The sequence below is a fragment of the Euprymna scolopes genome, chromosome 41 (genome assembly GCF_053919585.1).
Source record: "Euprymna scolopes isolate OS-2025 chromosome 41, ASM5391958v1, whole genome shotgun sequence".
Lineage (NCBI taxonomy): Eukaryota > Metazoa > Mollusca > Cephalopoda > Sepiida > Sepiolidae > Euprymna > Euprymna scolopes.
This window is the reverse complement of record NC_136522.1, coordinates 32,822,377-32,845,977: the sequence shown is the minus strand read 5'-3', so window position 1 is coordinate 32,845,977 and position 23,601 is coordinate 32,822,377. Positions and strand designations below refer to the sequence as shown.

General features: G+C 35.0%; 2 protein-coding genes across 2 annotated transcripts in view; one reads left to right on the top strand and one right to left on the bottom strand.

Annotated features, from left to right (window-relative positions):
• LOC145266455 (ubiquitin-conjugating enzyme E2 2) overlaps window positions 1–23,601 on the top strand; it is a 275,170-nt gene that overhangs the window by 207,594 nt on the left and 43,975 nt on the right. The gene's annotated exons all lie outside the window — the stretch shown is intronic.
• LOC145266454 (uncharacterized) lies at window positions 12,407–22,305 on the bottom strand. The gene is made up of 2 exons (XM_080122133.1): window positions 21,404–22,305; window positions 12,407–12,570 (listed from the first exon to the last, which is right to left on the bottom strand). Exons 1-2 carry the CDS (start codon window positions 21,975–21,977, stop codon window positions 12,482–12,484), a joined length of 663 nt encoding a protein of 220 aa, XP_079978259.1. The 5' UTR covers window positions 21,978–22,305; the 3' UTR covers window positions 12,407–12,481.

Genomic DNA, 23,601 nt, shown 5'->3' with positions numbered 1-23,601 from the left:
TTTTGTTTAATTTGGTTTTAAATATCGACGCAATTATTTGCTTTGTTTGCATTTAGTTATATGAAGAGGAATATATAGCAGCTGTATGGAGGTGAGTGTTCTAGTCTCCAATGTAATGATAGAACAATAATTAGATGGATACGCAATATCTGGGCTTTGAGATGGAAGACCGGATGAAAATTTGAAGATCCAAGAAAGCTTGGATGTAAACCACTAACAAGGATCTTAGATAATGGAATTTGAATGGAATCAATCCTCAAACTGCCAAACTTGGAGATTGGGATTGCAGGCTGCTAGAAAACGTCAAACCAATGGAAATATGATAAAAAGGAGTAGGAGAAGATGATGTTGATGGTGAAATATCCAATTAATTGGAAACAAAAAGAAAATTCAATACGAAAGTTACATTGATGCGAGAATCACAAGTTGTAGAGACTAAAAAAATGATGAGACATTTGGCTGACTTTTCTATTATTTTATTTATTTATTTTTAGGTTTTAGATGCGGGTCTGTTTGCAACATTAAATTAACATTAGTGGACACCCGTCGTTTGCCATTTACAGTTCATGGTTTGTAAACGGAAATAGAGGAGAGATGCATTTATTTCACGCCTTGGATTCAATAACGCTTCTCACCTGCTAATATAAATCAGCAAGGCTACCAGGCGTTGTGCTGGTCCTAATTTCCATAAATTACATTAAAAAAAATTTTTTTTTAAATAAAGATAAAGACTATGAAAAGTAAATAATCGCCTTTATATTGCAATTTGAAATGTCTAAGTTCATTTTGGGATAAAATTAAAGAAAAAATAATTATATCTCACGTGAAGTTCAATTTCACCTTTGTCTCTAGAAAATTGAATGTGAGAGAGAAAACTGTGTATATGAAAAAAAAAATCATCTTTTAAAATGTCTGCCCGGTGTTATAGACGGCAGGTATAGTATGTGACTGTGTGAGTACCTAAACCTTTGTCTTCCTAATAAAAACTATAAAATTATATAATGATTCAGCAATGATGAAACATACGTATGTACATAATTATTTAAATAATTATTTCTAGCCGGTTTTAGCTAGGCGGTTTAATGAGTAATATTACGTTAGTGCAAAAATAATATCGTTTTTTGACATGGAGTTGAACGTCAAAAAACGACATTATTTTTGCACCAACCTAATATTAAAAGTTGTCAAATCTAAGCTATGTATGCAAATTCCGTTCTGTTAAACAGCATTATGATGGGCGAATATAGGTTCGGCTCACTTGACACATGAATAGGATTTATTTCTCATCTCGTCTGTAGACGATGAAGGTTAATGAAAAGTATACGTATGTAAATATAATTGTTAAATATCCTACTATAAATTGTGTGTGTGTGTGTGTGTGTGTGTGTGTGTGTGTGTGTGTGTGTGTGTGTGTGTGTGTGTGTGTGTGTGTGTGTGTGTCGCGGTTTGTCTCAGCCTACTCAGGCAAGTTAGGTACCAAAAAGCGGATGTTTTAGTGATATTTATATCCATGTTTGGTGTATGGAAATGCAAAAATAAAAAATAAACAATTTTTAGTGCAAAAAAATAAATAATAAAATAAATAAATAACGATTTACTAAACAACGTTTTATTTCTTGGATATTTTTCCGTTTTTGCCCAGCTGGGCAAACATGGGTGCTTGGTTATTAAAATAATCGCACACACATTTATTTGTTAGTTATAATAATTGAATACTTCAATTTTAAGTATTGTAAATTATATATGTATACACACACAGTGGAACGAAAAAAAAATTACAGTTTCATTTTAAAACTTATTTAAAAAATCAATTCAGATAACTTGATTATGTAGTAGAGCTACTCATCTATTCACTGTAGCTGCCTTCAGCCTTAATCGCCACCTTGATACAGGTCCAGAACTAGGAGCATGCCTTTCCACAAGTGTCGGCGAGAACTTGGTGGATGGTTGTGATCAGGCTGGCTTTGGTAATGTGGGAGGTCATGTTGGTGATGTTCTCGACATATGAGCAACCGAAGTAGTTCAGTGGGTTTAGGTCGGGGTAGGTGGGGGGGCTAATGAGAGAAGGGTACAGAGTTGTATCACTCCTTCTGAAGCCAAACCTCTTTGGATTTGTGGGCCGGCACGTAGTTCTGCTGCCACATCCAGGGTCTTCCAGCAGCCACATGATTGCACCAGGGGATCACCACACTCTTTAGCACATCCAGGTACACTTTGGTGTTGAGTTTCAAGCCGACTTTGAAGATGTAAGGTGGCATGATGTGGTTCTCACTTGAAACCACACCAAAGAGCATAACCGTGGCTGGAAACTGTTTTCATCATATTGTGCACGTCCTTGTTATTAGTGGCAATCTAGCGATGCATTTTGAGGGTGCTGGCAATGGTCCTGTTGTCATAACTTGGATCAGTAGAGAGCATGGGTTGTACAGTGGCGCATCTTCAATCTCACTCGTTGAACATTGTGTCACTTTCAGACATGATAGAAGATTCTTCTCGCTCTTAAGATTTGTACACAACTGGCCAATAGTAGGTGGAATGCAAAAAAAAAACGGTTTTTATCAAACAGAAATGGAATCATGTCGTATTTTCTAGGGCGACAATTTTACCGCTCAACCTGTATATATAATCATTTATACAATTTGTCTCGCTAACATGAGGGGAGATGTCTTTGGCTCAACTAAAAGGTCGCCGGACGACAGTCATTTGGGTTCCGGTTTCGAACCTCACTAGGTCTACTTGGATTGATAAATCGTGGTGAAGAAGCTCGTGTTAGTTGATATATATATATATATATATATATATATATATATATATATATATATATATATATTACACACACGCAAGTATGAAACCACTACAGCACTACACTACGTTATACCGTATATGCATACGCGGAATTTTCTCAGGACTCTATACTAGTCTATACTCTTCCAGGAAATGAATTAAAAAAATAAATAATAAAATAATTTACATACACACAATGTGTGTGTGTGTGTGTGCGTGTGTGTGTATATATATTTATATCACACACACACACACACACACACACACACACACACACACACCATGGTAACGAGACAGAGAGAGGGGGGCGAGGGTCGTGTTACTATAAGCAAGATACTAATCACAACCAAGAACAAGAGACGCCAATAAATGTCGACGATAGAATATGAGTCATTCTCTGGAATGAAAGAGTAGAAAGTCGTTGTTGTCGTCCGTCGATTTGTTCGCGTTCTCTCTTTCCTTTTCTTTACTTGTTTGGGGTTAGAAGTTTCCTAGTGTAGAATTTATCGATTCCACAGCAGCCACAGGTATTACTCACTCCACCAACTCGCGTTGCTTTACGAAAAATACAAAATTATTTACAAATTGGACGTAGCGATCAGGTGTTACCCGGGAGTGTAGTTTTGAGAAATCTGTAACTAATCCATGAAATAAAAAATTTTAAACTTAAGAATGGGGGAGGATTTAATATGATCACCTACATCCAAACCAGATAGTATTTTAAGAGAAGTAGTACTTTTAATTCATATGCAAAAGTGATCTGCATTCATTCACTCTAAAGTTTAAAATATTGCTTGTTTCTTCAATTTATTTGATATTTTTTTTAGATGAGGATTGATATTTGGATTATTCAAACTATTATTCTCATTTTAGATATTTTCACAATCTTTCAATCAATGTAATCTTCAAATGCGTCTTTGCCAACTTGGGAATATTTATGTTGAATTCAAGGATGTGTTATTGCAATATGAGCAACGGTAAAAATACTGTAATATTTAAAAAGAGTTCAATGTTAATAACAGTACTACATATTTAGACAAGATTAGGTTTAAAGGTGGTCAAATTTCATATTAAAAGTGACAAAAGCGTTGAATAACAATCAGTTTTATGTTGCAGTCTTCTGATTAAGGTTTAATCTTTACTACAAGAATAACATTTTTAAAAAAATTACAAATGGCTGACAGAATGAGAACATCTACCCTTGTGGATCAAATAAAGAGTTTTGTTTAAAATTCCATACAGATCCCAAAGTTCGAAAAGATGCAAAAGGGGAAGGTAGGCAGTTACATCGACCAAAACGTGAAAATAACCATAAAAAACGTGAAAATAACCATAAAAAACGTGAAAATAACCATCAAGATAAAAAAAAAACGTGAAAATAACCATCAAGATAAAAAAAAACGGGAAAATAACCATAAAAAACGTGAAAATAACCATCAAGATAAAAAAAAACGGGAAAATAACCATCAAGATAAAAAAAACGTGAAAATAACAATAAAAAAACGTTAAAATAACCATAAAAAACGTTAAAATAACCATAAAAAAACGTTAAAATAACCATAAAAAAACGTTAAAATAACCATAAAAAAACGTTAAAATAACCATAAAAAAACGTTAAAATAACCATAAAAAAACGTTAAAATAACCATAAAAAAACGTTAAAATAACCATAAAAAACGTTAAAATAACCATAAAAAAACGTGAAAATAACCATAAAAAAACGTGAAAATAACCATAAAAAAACGTGAAAATAACCATAAAAAACGTGAAAATAACCATAAAAAAACGTGAAAATAACCATAAAAAACGTGAAAATAACCATAAAAAACGTGAAAATAACCATAAAAAACGTGAAAATAACCATAAAAAAACGTGAAAATAACCATAAAAAAACGTGAAAATAACCATAAAAAAACGTGAAAATAACCATAAAAAAACGTGAAAATAACCATCAAGATAAAAAAAATGTGAAAATAACCATCAAGATAAAAAAAACGTGAAAATAACCATCAAGATAAAAAAACGTGAAAATAACCATCAAGATAAAAAAAAACGTGAAAATAACCATCAAGATAAAAAAAAACGTGAAAATAACCATCAAGATAAAAAAAAACGTGAAAATAACCATCAAGATAAAAAAAAACGTGAAAATAACCATCAAGATAAAAAAAAACGTGAAAATAACCATCAAGATAAAAAAAAACGTGAAAATAACCATAAAGATTAAAAAAAAAACGTGAAAATAACCATAAAGATAAAAAAAAAAAAATTCAAAAAATACAAACTATTATGGATGGCTTTATCTTTTTAACAAAATTTTTTTTAATATGATTTTTTTTAAGTTTAATTATTACTGTATCATTTTGTCAGTGAGATTAAAGCAGAGAAAGGTGAGAGAGGGGTCACAATTAACCAAATCTTCTCCTCTCTCCACTACACAGTAGTTTTAAATTAATTATATTTACAAAAATTATTATGTATTTACAATTTTTTTTATCCCCAGTACATCATTTTTATGAAATTGTAAATATAAAATATTTTTTATACAAAGAAATAAAATAAATTCTGAGGCACCAACCTTTCTAGCTTGTTTAAAGCCAAAAACTAGAATTTCTACATGGGAGTGAGACTTTAGTGGAAGCAAAAGAAATAGACGTGAACTTATCAAATAGATATGTTCTACCAAGAAAAAAAAAACTGAGACAAAAATAAAACTAAACAGTGGCTATCATGAAAGATCTCTATTACCAAAAAAAAAAGGGGGGGAGACGGGACTAACTCACTTGACGCTAGTTTAATCGGACAGAGAGAACCGCGTGTGCCATGCTCAGGCTGGGAACCCATACCCGACCCCTTTCATACGCACATCTTGTGCTCATCTTTTATTGAATTCTATTGAATACTTCGAACTCAGCTCGAAATCCGAATAAAAATGCAACTGGTTGTCGGTCAGGCTAATCTTCCGTTGTTCACCGAATTGAATAAATAAATAAATAAATAAATAAATAAAATAAATAATAATAATAATAATAATAATAATAATAATAATAATGTATGCGTTCCGGAAATTTTCTTAAAAACAAATATTTCCCTAATTTGTATTAATTTTTTTTAACATATTTTTATTTATTTAATATATATTTAAAATAACTGTCGTCATTCTGTGACACTGACGTTATCACAATTATTACAATTGCGTTTTGCTAACAAAATGGTTAAAAAAAATAAAAATAAGAGAATTAAAACAGCTTATCCAATATAGCAATGACAGATAGTGACACGTTTCTTACTGCCACACATCCTAACAGATCTTTATTTTCTTTTGTTGTTTTTTTTTCTAAAATAAATTTAAAAGATACGTAATCGTAATTTATCAGATTTTCACATTATCAAAAAAATCTTTTAGAAAAAAATTTTCATTTTTTGTAAGGAAATGCATTTTCCTCCATACACTGAACTTGTAGTTATTTATGCTTTAGTCAGACGAACCCAAACTTTGTAAGGAAGTACAAGAAAAAGTCAGATTTAGAAATAAAAATTGTACAAACTCGCCCTTTACTTAATTTTTCGCCCTATCTTTAGCCAAAATAATCCAGTTTACAAACGCCTTTGAGAGGAGAAAGGGCGGGGAGATAAGAAAGTGAGAGAATTATAAAGGTGAGGGCAAAAAAGAAAAATGTCCCTTTTTTTTCTTTTTTTTTTTTTAACGCTTCCATTTTAGTATCCATGATCCTTCTTCCGGGCAACGTCGGATAGTCCTACCAGTGGGGAGGGGTTACATGAAAGAATCCTCCACCCGCCGATATAACTTAAACGATTAAGAGTACATCTCATTTCTTGTGACAAAGGGCACAACTTTCGTTTAATTTGTCCCCTAAAGCGTAAAAACAAGGCGAACGACTTTTTTTTCCTTTCGTCGCCATTGATATTTCAGTATTTAAAACAATTGTTCAAATACCATTACAAACATGGCGTTAACAGTTTGAAATATTCATCTCCCCCCCCCTCCATTAACGGTTCAGGTATCAACATGACTTGGCTACAACGGTATGATCAATTACTGAAGAAAGGAACTGCATTTTGAAGTCTTTGTATTCAAATTGTTTTACTTTATCACAGTAGTAAGGAGTGGGGTACTCATACCACATATGCAATTTAATATGATATATAAAGTAAAGTCAGTCACTTTTTCGATGTTTTGATAACTTTCTCCTTACAAAATCAGTTTTTGATTTTTATTTATCAATTCTTTCTGTCGATCGTTGTTGCACTGTTGCAGCATGTTAAGAATAAAATTTAATTCGATTTAATTTTTTTCAGAAAACTAACCAGATTGGATCTATTTTCATAAATGGACGCCATCTTTATGGGTGAACGCCAGTTTGTATCCGTCCATCCAAAGTGTCTTTCGTTTTATTTTGAAAGTGAAAAAAAAATGTAAGTAAAAACACTAACGGACAACGTTAGTTAATTACAATTAGTTTAATAATATGCACTGTGTTTCTATTACAACACACGCACACGCATTATATATATATATATATATATATATATATATATTAGTATTTCAGCCCGGCGTTGCCCAGGTGTTTGGAGGTGTATGTTGGGCAAAAAGTGGTTGTAGGAAGGCAGGCTCGAACCCGTACTGTGAAAGAGAAACGAATGGGAAAAAACGTGACGTCTTTGCTGCTATGACCACCGCCAAACCGGAAGCGACGTAGGTTTAAATTAAGGCTAGACAATCGAAAAAGCGACCCCTCCCTGTAGAAAAGTGCCCAGTTGAAGGTGAAGAAATTAATGTTTTTAGCCAATTTTTCGACATTTGTCGTCTGAAAGGTCGAGCTTAAAAACAATACTGATCTTGTGAAAATCTGTCGCCTCTGACGAAAGTTTTAGGCAAACATGCATAGGCAAACATGCAAACATGGAAGCTCAAATTTTCGACCCAAACCGATTAAAAAGCTTGCCCTATCTCTGAATACGCTTTATGTAAAATTTCAAATGTTTAGACCAGAAATTGTCTGAGTAATTTAGTAGAGACTGCAGCGGTCATTTTTTTTAACTTTGACCCCGATTATGACCCCTTAACATTTGTTTTCTGGGCCATGCAGTAGTTTTTGGTGAGGCCTCTCGATGCCATACTAGTGGGTAATTGTTACGGCTTTACCTTATGTGCTGCAAAAAAAAAAAAAAAAAATCATTGTCTTTTCTCTCCTACTTCCCCGCTCTGTCCTGCTCTAACCAAGTATGCTGACCTGTTCTACAAATCCCAAAATCCTCAATATGAAATATCTCAAAAAAAAAAAAAAAAAAAAAAAAAAAAAAAACATGAATAAACCTAGAACCCCATCTTCCAACGTAGACCCTACTACCATGTCTCCTTCTCCAACATCAGGGGTCTACGTTCCAACCTTCTAGAGGTTGAAACCCAATTACAGGAGACGAAACCGGACGTATTCTTTCTAAGCAAAACTGGAATAGAGCCAACCACCTCCCTAGATGAGTTCATAATTAAAGGATACTCTAACTTAACATCTAAATCTGACCCCCAAGATTGCCATGAGCATGGTATATGACCCTAATTTACCTTATATGTGCTTCCGGGTTGCACTTGTTTACACCACCGCATTTATATTTGCCCTCTATCGCCTCCACAACAGCGGAGTTACTATCTTTAAGAGTATATATGAGAAAATTGACCACATCCTGTCTGCACATCCCTCGGCTAACATTCACATTTGTGGTGACTTCAATGTCCATAACGTGGAATGGCTGACTCACTCAAATAAGACAGATGATGAGGGGAGGTTCTGTCATGATTTTGCCATTGCCTATGACCTCACACAGATTATTTGCGAGCCCACCCGTGTGTCCGATACTACAGGTCAATACGCAAGTCTCTTAGACCTTTTTCTCTCAACTTTCCCTGAGCTATGTTCATGTTCCGTTCTATCTCCTCTGGGATCGTCCGACCACTCAATTGTATCAGTTAAGATAAAAATGAAATGTAATAAGTCTGCAGACGTACCTCTCCACCATACTGTATATCGATACTCTATGGCTGACTGGGATAGCTTCCGTACATTCATATCTGATCTACCTCTCTAATACATGTTTAAAAAGGATGTGTCCTATATAGTATCAGACCTGACCGAATGGTTAATTGTAGGCATAGACCGATTCATACCATCCAAAAAATTCCAACAAAAACCTAACAGCCAGCCATGGTTCTCCCCTGAATGTGCTGCCATTGTGCATAGAAATCACTTTTTCCATAACTACCAACGTAATAGATGCACTGAGACTAAAGCTGCTTTCGGGACCGCCAGCAACCACTGTAAAAGAGTAATAAAAAATGCAAGAGAGCTATATGCTCAATCCGTTGAATCCAAAGAAGCTGAGCAGTGGCTTGGTTCCCACCAGTTTTGGCAAATAGCAAATAGGATCCTGAACAGAAGCATGCGTTCTATCCCAACCATTATCAATGGACCAGAGATCATCTTGTCAGCATCAGACAAGGCCAAACTATTTGCCAAGAACTTTGCAGCAAATTCTACCCTATGCGACGAAGGCCATCAACTCCCCATATTTCCTCCTATAATACACAACACACTAAGTAACATACACATATCTGCGCATGAGGTTGCCAAGCTAATCAAGAACCTTGATTCCAGTAAAGCAACTGGCCCTGACGGTATTCCAATTATAGTGTTAAAAAAGCTTCAACCAGAACTTGCTCCCATACTTACAAAACTGTTTAAGCGTTGCCTTAAGGAGAAGTGCTATCCAACAACCTGGAAAACCTCATCAGTATGCCCTGTATTTAAGAATTCAGGTGATAAGTACAGACTAATAAGTCTCCTGTGTGTTATGAGTAAGTTGCTGGAATCCATATTAAATAGAGAAATAGTCAACCACCTCAGCAGAAATAACCTTCTTAGTGCCATGCAATATGGTTTCCGTTCTGCTAGATCTACAGCAGATGTGCTAACGGTTATATCTCTTGACATAGGCTTCATTTCTAGAGCAATAGCTCTTGACATATCAAAGGCCTTCGATAAGGTACAGCATAAAGGCTTACTTCACAAGATCTCCAGCTACGGTATAACTGGAAATGTTTCCTCAATAATTAAATCATTTCTCTCTGATAGGCTCATAAGAGTAGTGGTTGATGGGCAGACATCAGAGGCACACAGTGTTAATGCTGAAGTCCCTCAGGGTGTTCATCCTGGGCCCAACTCTCTTCCTGATTTACATCAATGATCTCCCAAAACACATACTTAAATCATTCGTTGACATCTATGTTGATGACATGACAATCTATGGCAACACATCAAAGGCTGCAAATGACAAAGTTCTCACTGATTCTCTCTCCTCTGATCTTGAGTGTGTAGTACAATGGTGTAAGAGGTGGCTGGTTACCTTTAATGTATCTAAAACCAAGCTCCTATCTCTACATCATAAACGTTCTGATCCCCATCTGGCATCAATTGAAATGGATGGCTCTCGTCTAGGGGAGGCCCCATGTTTTGATAAGCTTCTGGGTTTGACCTTTACTCCTGATCTGAAATGGAACACATACATCAAGTCTGTGAGCAAGGTCGCTGGGAAAATGGTGGGATCCTTCTACCGCTCCAGAAGATATCTCACTAATGATGCAATTCTCTATCTATATAAAAGCCAAGTACGTCCAGGATGGAGTACTGTTGCCACATCTGGGTAGAAGCTGCTAAAAACAGCCTATCCTGCCTTGACACAGTATAAGATAGACTTTGTGGCTTAGTGGGGAATGCCCTTTTCTCTTCTCTGCAACCTCTCTCCCATAGAAGAGACGTTGCGAGCCTATCTTTGTTTTATCGTTATTTCCATGGCAAGTGCTCGTCTGAGCTCCAATCTCTGGTCCCCCTTCACCAATCTTTCTCGAAAAACACCCGTCTAGCTGAAACCACTGTCAGTAATTGTCCCCACTCTTTATCAGTGCCTAAATCAAAACGTAGATTCCATGAACAAAGCTTCTTTCTTAGAACTGCACATCTGTGAAACTCTGCCGCTTGCCTGTTTCCCACCTGGCTTCAACTTGGATGTCTTCAAGTCCAACATAAACAAATTCCTGATGAACCGCCCCTTAAGTAATGACACTATCAAATCTCTGATACTAACTATTACTACGATACTATCCCATTGATTACTGTATACACAATAATCCTTATCCCCGAGTGGGTTCTGGGCCTTGATAAGTGGTGACCTCCATATAAAAAATTTAAAAAAAGTTAGTAAGTTAGATCCATGTCCAAGGAACCTATATCTAAAATTTCAAGTGTTTAGACCCAAAATTGTCGGAGGAGTTTGGTAGAGTTCTCAAAGGTCGAATCGTTGAAATTTGACCCCTTAACAGCCAAATTTCAGGCCGAAAACCGATTACAAAGATTTTCCCAAATCTCAGTACCCGATATATCAAATTTCGAGTCAGTAGACTGAAAATTGACAGAGTTATTGCGTAGGGAAATGTACACACACACACACACACACACGGCGGTTCACTTATATATATATATATACGGACTAAAGTTTTGTACAAGCAATATCGCCTAAAGAGGTCTCTGGTTACTTGACCGAAACATGCTCATGAATGTGTAGCAATACATTAGTGCTTATGTAAAACAAATAAAAAGTTTTTATTATATATATCGTGTAAACGAATGCTAGCAGCAGTTGATTTGAATGAAATGAGTGTTTGCAGTGTGAACACACATTGTTTTGTAGATCATGTAAAGATTAGCGGTCATTGTTTTACATTTGGCTCAAAACTGGTTAGGGCTAAATGTATGTGCATGTGTGTATAAGAATATATTTTTTATCTAGTTTTCATTTCAGCGTTTTAATGAAATTTTGTATAATGGTTTTTAGAGTTATTATTATTTATATTTAAATACATGTTCTAACTATTTCATGAGCACTCACACGCACGCAGAGACACACTCACTGCCACAGTGCCACACTCGCTCACACGATTATATGCCTATACATTTATACACACAATCTTTACATATTGCTTAAGCATATATGTACATTCAATATATATATATATATATATACATATTCAATATGTAACGGTCATGTGTGCACATGAAATAGTATGAACACATGTAAATAAATGTAATTATATATTATATTAATAAATAACACTAAAAATGGGAAGGTATACAGGTTTCATCATACATATGAAACGTCAAACTGAAAACTAAATCAGAAAATATAGTCGCCATCTTTATAAATTAAAATGCAATCACATAATACTCTTCTAAGGAGGGATTTTTAAAAGTTGTCGCTGATTACCAGACATGTGATTTTCTTATTTAACCGTAGCTCCACATGCCTCTCTTATTTATATAGTTGTCCTCGCTCCATCTCACTCATCTGATTCATTCAACCACTTTCTAGTATGTCCTAATGTATGTGGACGTGTGGAGAAAAATACTCTTTTGTCAGCACAATCTAATTTTCATGTGTGACTGAACACACTGCAAGCACTGCGTAAAGTAGATGTCAAAATAAGTACCTTTACTACTACTACTACAATAATAATAATAATAATAATAATAATAATAATAATAATAATAATAATAATAATATCATCATCATCATCATCATCGAAGTAGAATGAATAATGGTAATAGTTTTTGCCAAACGGGTAAATCTAAAATTTTCTATATGGTGGATAAACGCTAAGCAAAGTCTTTTGGGTCGGTTTACTTCTCTTGGTTTCCTTAATTTTTCCGGGTAACGCTGAAAAAAATAAAAAAACAATGTAGCGAGTATTTTTTTATTAAAAGTTTGACACGACGACGATGACTGTATTGAAAAGCGCGCACCTTAATTGGAATATGTCAGAACGCGAAAGACAAGTGCGCGTTTTATTAGAGTGCGCTCAACTGCTGGAAGTACAATTACTACAAGTTTACAAAACAGCATGTTAAACAGATTTTTGGAAAGCAAGAAAAGAAGTCGAACACACTTAACAAGTGAACACACACAGCGTCTTGTAAAATGATCCCCGTCTATCGGTACAGTATCGGAAACTAGAAATAAAAAAAAAATTTTTTTTTTTTTAACTTAATCATTAAACTATTGATTAAAAAACTATTTTCCTACTTACAAGAAAGTTTGTTTCCCCAATTTGCATCGGTAGTCGAGGACCGTTTATCAAGACATTTACATTAATGACGAAAATGTTTTCATTCGTGTGTGTGTGTGTGTGTGTGTGTGTGTGTGTGTGTGTGTTTTGTAGAGTGTTGCTCAATGTTTAGTAATAAACAAATAATTCAAAAAAAATCTAAACGGGTTAGCAAAGGGACTATGTTTTATATAGATATCCTAATGTAGTACCGCAAGTGAAAGACTGATGTCTGTCGCCGCACACGGGATTTACCCGGCGTTGCCCCCGTGAAAATATTGCCGGTCGAAAATAATTTAAAATACAGTTTTTTTTGTTTTTTTTTTTGTTTTTTTTTTTTACTTTTAAAAGTTTAAAATAATAGTTTCACTATGAAGCCAAGTAATTTAAAAAAAAAAAAAAACTGTTAGCGCGGTGGTGTTTTACTTTTAAATAAATGTTTGTTGACAGCTGTAAAACTACAAATAGTTTTAATGAATCGAAACGAATTATTGAAATATTTAAACCTTTTCCAGGTATATTTTTTGTTTAATTTTTAATGTTTAATAAAAAAAAAAATAATAATTTCGTTTTTCTTTGCATTTCAGTTATTTTATGGGCCTAGTTCTACTGACCCCAGATAGAATCTGAAAAATTTATCCAGGATTGAAACTTATTGAAATTTTCTGTTAACACATTTCTATAACACACAAACATGTACGCGCCTAAAAAAGTAAAGTTTCATTATATTTAGGAAAAATAGCACAAGATGCAATTCCACAATAATAGCCTAATATATGACTGCTAAATTCAAAAATACATGGCAAAATGTTTAAGAGATAAGCCCTGAGAGAATTTATAGTTTTAACTTTTTTTAAAGGTCATAGGCAAGTAGTAGCTTTTTCTTCACCCCTCCCCCCCCCGCCCCGTTTCTCACTTTAATATTGAATCATTACTGATTACTTATGTATCGGAGTCCGTACTTAATGAGAGCCTTCACTAGAAGAAGTCAGTGAAAAAACAAGGAGATGTGACCCTGTGACCACAGAGCGTCTCTTTTCGGCGGGAGAGAATGAACAAAACCGCTTGTCAGTCTCGTGCAGGGATCCTTTTGTTTTTTGTTTTTTTTGTTTGTTTTTTTTGTTTTTTTTGCCTGTATAGAAAATCACCATTTCAGGATTTTATTTTATGACAAAAATATAAACAAGGGAAAAGTTAGACAAGACCAGTTACCAATGACACTTTTTGATGGCAACAAAAGAATACTTGCAGAAAGAAGTCCCGTCACTTCAAGGGGCAGGCAAAAAACCCACTTTCTCTCTAAAAGGAGGCAATACCTGGGAGGATATGCTCCCTCGGTTCGAACAGACATGAGAGTTGGAAGGTTGGATAATGATAGTCTCTATTTACTTGCCTACCTACGAGGGTAAAGTTAGATACAAGGTTGATTTTTTTATTTTTAATGTAGCAAGTAGTGATGGGACGATTCGAATATTTTCCCTGATTTTGATACAATTACCGATTCTGATTCTTAGAAATCTCTAAATATTCAACCATAAATATTGTTATATTGTCACGATTACTGTAAAAACACATCTTAAGTGTGCATATATTTTCTCAAATGTAAAAACACATTTGTGGGGGGTGGGGGGGTGAGGTGATCTAGAGATTTTAGCTTTATTGGAAGTTTAAATCAATAAATATTCATTACTTTATTATTACTACAAGCAGAGGAAGATGTTTCTTAAGCCAAAATCAAATAAAATAGTTAATGTAAGGAATCGGTTTTGGCATCGGAAAATAGGCTCAAATTTTCCGATTTCGATACCGATTCCAATACCCCAAAAAGCTCCGGTTTTTTCTGATTCCAGATTCTGATTCCGATTAATCGTCCCAACACTAGTAACAAAGGAGGAGGGATAAATCAGTTCCTTTTAAAAGGAGAACTTTGAATTAGGGATATAAATAATAATAACCCTGGTCTAAAACAATTTTTCTTATTCTTTCGACAGAACAAATTCTGTACTATTCCTTTTTTAACTTGGGGGTTTACAATTCATCAAGGCTCGAGGAACACTAAGAGAATGAGTGTTAATTAAACGATGAAACAACACCATGATGATCAGTAATGGTGGAATATGGGCATGGTTTAATTATATAAGAGGACGGCTCAACAAGAACTTACATGACTTGAAATGACCATGTTATAGTTAGCTGGGAAGCAATCCCTTGGTATTGTGTTTTATAGACGAGTAGTTCTAGGAAAGAAAATTTGCTTATGGAATTTTCGTTTAGTTTTACACACAGATAGTGTGGGAAATTGACAGTTGTGGCAGTTTTACAGGAGGAACCATAGATTGAAGCTCATTCGGGCACCTACCATTAAAGTAATGATAGATACCTCGCAATGTCTCTTCTGGAGAGTGAATGTGACACAAGGGCTGGACTTGTTTGGTGTTTTCCAATAGGGATCGCTGCTAGCGACTGGCAATATAACTCCCTCCTCAGAACGAATGTCAAAAAATAATGTAAGCAATATTTCATACAAAGCAACTGAAAAAGAAACATGTTTTCAAAGAGTTTAAGTTTTGCTTTTGATTTCAAATAAAAAAACAGAAACCCGTGTTATTTATTCACTAGCAGAGGTGGGGTTTGCCCAGTTGTAAAATACACTTGAATATATTTTAATTTGCCCAGACTTTGTATATATTATTAGAGTCGTGATTTCAAAAGTAAAAAAAAAAAGGTATTTCGGTGCCATCAGCTAGAATCGAAACCAAAAGCAAAACTGTAGCATTCAAAGCTGGTGACGTTACCACTGTAGAAACATGACACGCATATGAACTGATTAAAAATAAACTAAGATGAATGTACAAAATGTATAACAATTTTTTCAATTTTGACTCCCTTTTTGACCCCGTAAAACTATTTTAACCAGCTAAAGATCCATACAAGAATGGTTGATAAAAATTCAATCATTTGAGGCCCCTAGTGCCACTCTGCGACTTTTAGTTTCAGAAGATATAGAGTTTGAAAATATGGAGACTGACAGACAGACAGACATAGTGAGTTTTATATATTAGATTTGCATGTATTATCAATTATGATGGATTTAGTGGTATTTGTTTTTACTGTGTTGTTTTCGTTGCATGCAAGAAAAAAAAATCAATTCTTTTAAGTTTTGCTCTTCTCGAAAACGTAAAGAAACAATTCTTCAGCTTTTTATACACTTTATGTAAAAAATTTTAAGCCCACCTGCAGAGGCTGATATAATATGTTTTATAATGCATTATTTATTATCATAGCTCCCACTAAATAACATCATTCTAGCACGCCTTGTAACAATGCATACACATCCATCAGAACAGAAAAGATTACGAGGCACGGTTGCAATAATCAGTTGGACATTTGTTGCATTATCTCACACTAGATATAGATGGACGTGAATCGGCAAAATCGTGCAATGAAACTACTCATGTTAAAGTTATCTTTGGTCCACGTTTTTGTGATATTTCTCTCCTTTGGTGAGATATAGTACCCAAAAGTAACGGCAACCGCATTTCCAAGAATTTCTTGTACTGATGTAGCATTGGCAGTTAACATAAAATGCATTACACTTGCAGCATTCATACGTTGCAATTCGCTTTTAGAGGATCAAATCAGTCACAGTTGCTTATTTAAAAGAGAAAACTACAACTTGATATACGAATATCATAGTAGCCCCCAAAGTGTCTCCAGTTGACAGTACTAATTTATATATAATGTGGAAAGAGCGAGTCCCATTTGTCTTCTTAAAAGAAATTGTATTCAATCACGATCATAAGGATGATAGTTATCATCATCCTTATGCTCGTCATTCAAGACAACATTGCACTGAATGTAAATTCCATATGAAACTATTTGGGATTACACATTGACAACTTAGCTGAAAAAGGGTTTGGTAGACAGTGTGAGATCTATTAGGTTAGAGACTTTTTCGTCGTGCGTGCACACACACACACACACACACACACACACACACACACAATTCCAGATCTGGCAATAATACTTCATGCTTGGGCGAATGATGTCTTTTATAGAGATATAGGATACTAGCAGGTAGGAGACGTTTTCTAGCCCCGTAAAGGGAGCTCACCTTCGTTGCAGATTTGGCCGCATCTCCTTTGAATTTATTAGCATTATTGAGGAGTTTGAACGTTGGACTCTCAGGAAATGTGCTATCAACCATAGCAATCAGTGGTTGGGAAGGCTTTTTATGGTTATTAAAGGGAAAAAAGTTTCGTCTTTGTGATCATCCATTTATGGCCTACTACTACTACGACAGACGGGAAGTCATTTTTCTAAAGGTTCAAACATTACCTTGGATATGTGTGCATATTTGATTTACTCATGTCGAGAATAGAGCATGGTATCATAATTAAATATAAATATTGTATTAGGGAGGTCCTTTATGAAAATCCAGAATAATAACGGTCCCAAGTAGTTCACTCGCATTAATGTGCCGTTGCTTGGCTATCTATCAGCTATAGAGAACGGTTTTGATCTTTCTTTTGGATAAGCAGGATCTGATTCTATTAAATATTCATCCAGTAATTCCGTAAGAGTTGATTTTTATGCCAGACCTTATCAAAGGTCTTGAATATATCAAATGCTACTGCCTTTATCTGTCTTCGTGTATAGTATATGTATATAGTATAGTATATATAGTGTATAGTATATGTATATAGTATATATAGTGTATAGTATATGTGTATAGTATATGTATAGTATATGCACTCAGACATGACTGTTCGAATATCTGCAGTAGAATGGGATTGCTTAAACCTATACAGCTTGTCAGAAAAAAGTTCAGCATTTTTAAAGTTGTAGATTTTCGCTAAATTAATTAATGATTCGGGAGGTGACGGTGGTTAAAGACTCAGACTGACAACCTGGGTGTTTCAAGTTCGAATCCAATTCGTTCCACAAAAATCACTTTCACTTGAGATCTTAGCAACCTTTACATGGTCCCTCCCAATGTGTTTCTAGAAAGAATTCTGACTAGAAAAATATTAGGGAATCCAATGCCAACAATAGAATTTTTTTTAGATGAATTCAAGATTCAAAGATTTTACCAAAAAGTGGAAGACTTATGAGACAATAATTTTGCAGGTCAGTTCTTTAAGAGTTCTTGAAGACTGGTATAACAGAATCAATTTTGCAGCTATCAGGAAATCAAAATTCGACAAAGCATTTGTTATAGACATTGGAGAGAGCAGGGATTTGCTAAGCAGAGCAATTCTTTGCTAATAAGATTTGATCCACATGCTTCGGATTTGTCCTGTTTTTTTTTTTATGATATAAGGACATGATCAGATCTAGTGTGGCTTCCATCCATAATGAGAAATTAGGGAGAGAGTGAGTTGTGGAGTCCAAGGTGGAGTTTGACATGAATCACTGGGCTCAGCTTTATCTGCTGCCAAGGGGCGTCATAGTGTAGGAATTGTTGATTGTTTATTGTTCAGCAATCAAGAAAAGAAAAAAAAAAAAAAAGTCTTTTTAGTCTAATATTTTATAAAATAATCAATTAGGGTCCCAAGGACCACAGATCTGCAGTATCAATTGCCAATGACTAAGCATCATTAAGATTGCTGAGAGTTCAAATTTTTCGACCTAATATTCACAGGTAACATGAACTGGAGCAAATGCATAAAAGACACTGCCAAGGCTGCTGCAAAGAAGATGGGCTACCATCCGCCTAAGCATAGAATATTGTTGCCATATATGGGTCGGTGCATCAACCATTAATCTCTCTCTATTGGACAGGATCCAAAAAAAGGTTTCTAATCTAATACGCCCTGCATCATCAATCAAGCTTCAATCCCTGTCCCATCACCACAATGTTGCATACTTGAGCTTGTTTTACAAATACTTTACTGGAATGTGCTCTGATGAACTCATAGCATTAGTGCCCCATCAACATAAATACCCTTGACAAACCTGATAAACAGTAAAATCCCAGGTATTCACAGTGAGGATCCTAAATGTCAGCGAACCTTCTACTCTGAAATTTCTTTCCTCGGACTGCAAGACTCCTCTGTATTACCTCCCTGTATCCTTCTTCCTCAACTGTACTAACATACAGAAATTTTTTATGTTAACAGGTATCTCGCTGCTCAACTCCCTACTTAGAGTGTCCCTGTTAGTATGTTTGCTAATTCACAGTAGCAACTTTGATAAATAACTGTTGCAATATAAAATAATTATAATACTTTCATTAAAAAAAAGTGTTTGTATACATAACCAAAAGCTTTTTATCTGTGTGTGTGAGAGAAAGAGAAAGGAAGAGTCTTATCTTTACCCAATTTCATAGCGTAAATGGAAGCTGTAAAATGGCGGAAAGTAGTTCGTGGGTTCAGGGGTTAATACCATGCATACGGCAATTTTTCCCCCGGGTTTGATTATCAGATTCGTTGTCAGCGACCTTGATTACCCCTTAAAAAAAAGACAAATTAGAGTGGTCGGTATTCTGTTGTAACGTATCTGAATATTTACCCAAAACTTTAATTAAACTTGAAAATACTATTTAAAAATAGCGCGGATCAATAAGTGCATTAGCGTCAATTTTTTTTTTTTTTAAATATATATAAAAACAAAATAAAATTTAATTTTAAAAAAATAATAGTTTTCAGTTTTAGCGGTCAAAATGATATAAAAAGTAAATCAAACGGTAAAAGTCTATTCTGCCACCGCAAACGGAACCTATTTACTTAAATCAGTTACTAACCCTGTCCGGGATAATGCATTGCCAACTCAGACTTAGGGTCAGTGCTTGGATTTATATAGGACATCAATTATACAGATTTTACACCCGCTTTCGGGGCGACCTAATAGACTTTTGAACATTCTTTAAAATTCGTTCTCTCTCTCGACATGTTGTCTATAATCACAGGAAAGAATAAAAAACGCATGTATCATTATTGTAAATTAGTATGCTCATTGCTCCGCTAAATTACCCTGTAACCTGTAAACATCCTGAAAATCGTGGCGTAAAGAAAAAATATTCTGAATTTAGAATGGAGGATCAGTTTTGCATATAAATTTAACGTGAAACGGGTACTTGTGCACTTATTGTACCGGTAGTGGTGTTACTGTTGGTGTACCGCACTATTTTTAAATAATATTTTCAAGTTAATTTAAAGTTTTATGATATCTTTTTATTAAATTGTTAGGTGAAAGTACAGAATAGCAAAACACCTCATATTAAGAATGGTTTTCTAAAAACATTTCAGCACTGTTCAATAAGTGCATAAGTACTGTAAAAGGATTCAGTACCATACCATTCTAGCGTTTTAGGACAGTTAATTTAACATTTTGTTATGGAGTATAAATTCTCAACGTTTTTGTTTAGGGGCCTACTTCTTTGGGACGATTACGTGCAGTTTAAAAGGGGAGGTGTCACTTGAACTTATGGTTAGTGGTAGGGTTATTTAGGAGGTTGGACTTAACTCTAACAAACAAAAAATTTGGCTACCTGTCCTAAAAAGCTAGAATGGCTCGGAAATGGGGAGGGGTCATTTTATGTTAAATTTATATGTGAAACCTTAAATTCTAAAATAATTCTTTTTTTTTTTTCGCCAAATTTTTGAAGATGTTCACTCGTAATTGTCTAAAAGAGCAGAATCTTGTGGAGGGTGATTTAACGGAGGTTATCTCTACTTAAATTTACTTAAATCACAATGTTTCGGAATTTTTTTATTTTTATTTTTTTTTTTTTATTATTATTCTTTTTTGTACTGCATTTTGATTGTTATTTGCACAATGAATCGGCCGGTATAATAACTAAAATGAGAATAATATTTATTATTATTATTATTATTATTATTATTATTTAAAAAAAAAAAACGGTGCTAATGCACTTACTGATCCGCGCTATTTTTTTTTTAAATCATATTTCCAAGTTTAATTAAAGTTTTATGACGTTTTTTTTTTTATTATTCAATTTTAAGGTTAAAGTACAGAATAGGTACAAAACAACTCTCCCCATGTTAAGAATGGCTTTTTAAATAATAACGTTAGTATTTCAGCACGGATCACTAAGTGCATGAGTACCAAAAATAGTCTCTTTCTGCTCACTATCTCCCAGCTACAGGTTTCATTATTCCAATCTTTATATTTTTACTTTTATTGCCTTCGACTGCTGAGAGAGAGGGAGAGAGAGAGAGAGAGAGAGAGAGAGAGAGAGAGAGAAACTAAGACGAGAATTATAACCTGAATAATCAAACATAGCAATACTAAAAATTCCGAAACAGTCTGATATGAGCAATATGTCGCATTAAACGGAAAACGAATTGATTTGAAACAATTATCGAATCTTATAGTCGATGCCATATTGAAAATTAATCTTAAAATGAAATGTGGGCACTTTTGACCGCTAAAAATGAAGACGATCGAATAGAATTAATAAAATTGAGACGGATGACTCACCTATGCTGTCGATAGAATAATTTGCAGGTGCCTTGAGCACCCGTCTACCCCAGGCCATTCGTAAATTATCCAAATGTAAGTCGGGTCCACTGACGAGGATAGTACAGGGATGGACAAACCCCATGTATTCGAGGTTTTTTATGCTCTCCGCAAGGGCCGGATTCCAATAGCAAGTTTTATTCCGAAAGCGGAATTCTTCCCAAATGTCACGTCCGCCGTTGTAAGTGATGGCGGACGCGACCGGGTTCGAACTCCCGCCGCCGCGATCAGCCGCCTGGTTATTATTATCGCGTTTGGCGACCACCTGGGAATCGACAAGGGCTGGGGTTCCAACCCCCGTCGTTGTAGAGGACTGAGGACCCGTCGAGGGCTGAAGACCCGTACCCCCTCCTCCTCCTGACGAAGACCACGGGATGAGAGCGCCGCTCGAAACTGCGCTACTTGGCATGCCGTCTGCTTGCACATATTGGGTTCGCGTCGGACTGAGCACCACGGCCAAAATACAACGTGATGTTACTGACACGTTCTTCGGGGCCGACCGGCATTCGTCCGGATTGTTAGATTTTGAAGTCATGGTTCGGAGTTCGCGTACGTCCAACAGCAGTTCTCATGTTAAATATAGTAAAAGAAAAAAAAGAAATGAATAAATATTACCTCACATTTTATCTACCTCTAGATAACTGAATATACACGCATTTCTTTAAATATATATATAAAGAAATACATGCATTTCTTTATATACATAGAACAGGTTAAAATTAATTAAAAAATAAAGACGGGAGAGATTGTTGGCTGAGACCTCCTCCCTCTTTCGCTATAATCAAAACATGTTTTGGTTCTGTCGCTCGCCGCCAGAGAGCGCTTTCGTTAGTTTCTATGACTCCTAGCGGACAAATGTAGAACTAAACCGTGAATTCTCTCCCTTTAAACAGGCAACCTATTTAATCGACTCAACATGAAACTATAATAACAAGAACGCCATCTCGTTTTCCGTCTTTTACTTTTCCATTTACCTTTTTTCTTTCTTTTTCATTTTCATTTATTTTGATTTTGTTTTGTTTTTTTAATTTTTTTCTTTAATGCAGCTGTTTGGTTGATTTCTATGTTTTTCAACATTTTTTTTAATGTACACAAAATAGGCTGTGTGTGTGTGTGTGTGTGTGTGTGTGTGTGTGTGTGTGTGTGTGTGTGCATGCGTTTGTGGAAATCGCTCCCGACAAAGCATGAAGACTCTTGATGTAAGGAACTATTTTTAAAAATACTACTTAAAGGTTAAAAAAAAAAAAAGAAAAAAAAAAACGATGAGCGTTATTTAGATATATTCCAATCCAGGAAATATTGATTCTTACCCCTTTGTCAGAAACATCGCTCATGGAATGTGAAGACTAAAGAGGGGGGGTATTTTTAACTATTCTTGTTTTTCGTATGCAGTGTTATTTTACTCAAGGTTTGGTTAAAGAAGTGTACTTTTTTCTCGATTTAAGATTAATGACTGCTATTTCCACCCCTTGAACTTGGAGTTAATTACCGGCAGGTTGATCTCCTATAGACGTAGGGTTAGTTAGTGACTGACTCGAACCCCCAGACATAGGGTTAGTTAGTGACCACCGCCTCACCCACGGACTTAAGGCTAATTAGTGAATGTACTCTTGTCTACTGATATAAAACCTTTCTTTGACAACGGTGACTCTGGTTAATGATAAAGACCAAAAAACATGGATTTGCACAAATTCGAATTCAGTTCGTTTTATTATATTATTTATATATTTTTACTTTTTTCATCCCAAACAAAGCTTGTTACCCCTTGGACGTAATTGATTACTATTTTGGGGTCATGTCTAATAGACTGTGGGAGTCGAGCAGCGAGATGTCTGTTTACATTACATCTAAATTTCTGTATGCTAGTATAGTCAGGAAACAGAGAGAGAATTCCAAAGTCTAGCAGTCCAATGGAATAAACTATTAAAGTAGATGGTTTCTAGGGACCTCAGCAGCGAAGGGATAGGATTCTTCTGCTTGTCAGGTTAGTTAGAAATATGTGCGTCGTGGGGACACAAGTGTTATGAGTTCATCAGAGAACATTTCATTAAAATACTTGTAAAACAGGAATGCAACGATGATGGGACAGAGCTTGATGATTGGCCTTAAGTGTGGAACAACTAGATTTCAAAATCTTTTTGTGGACCCTGTCTAAGAAG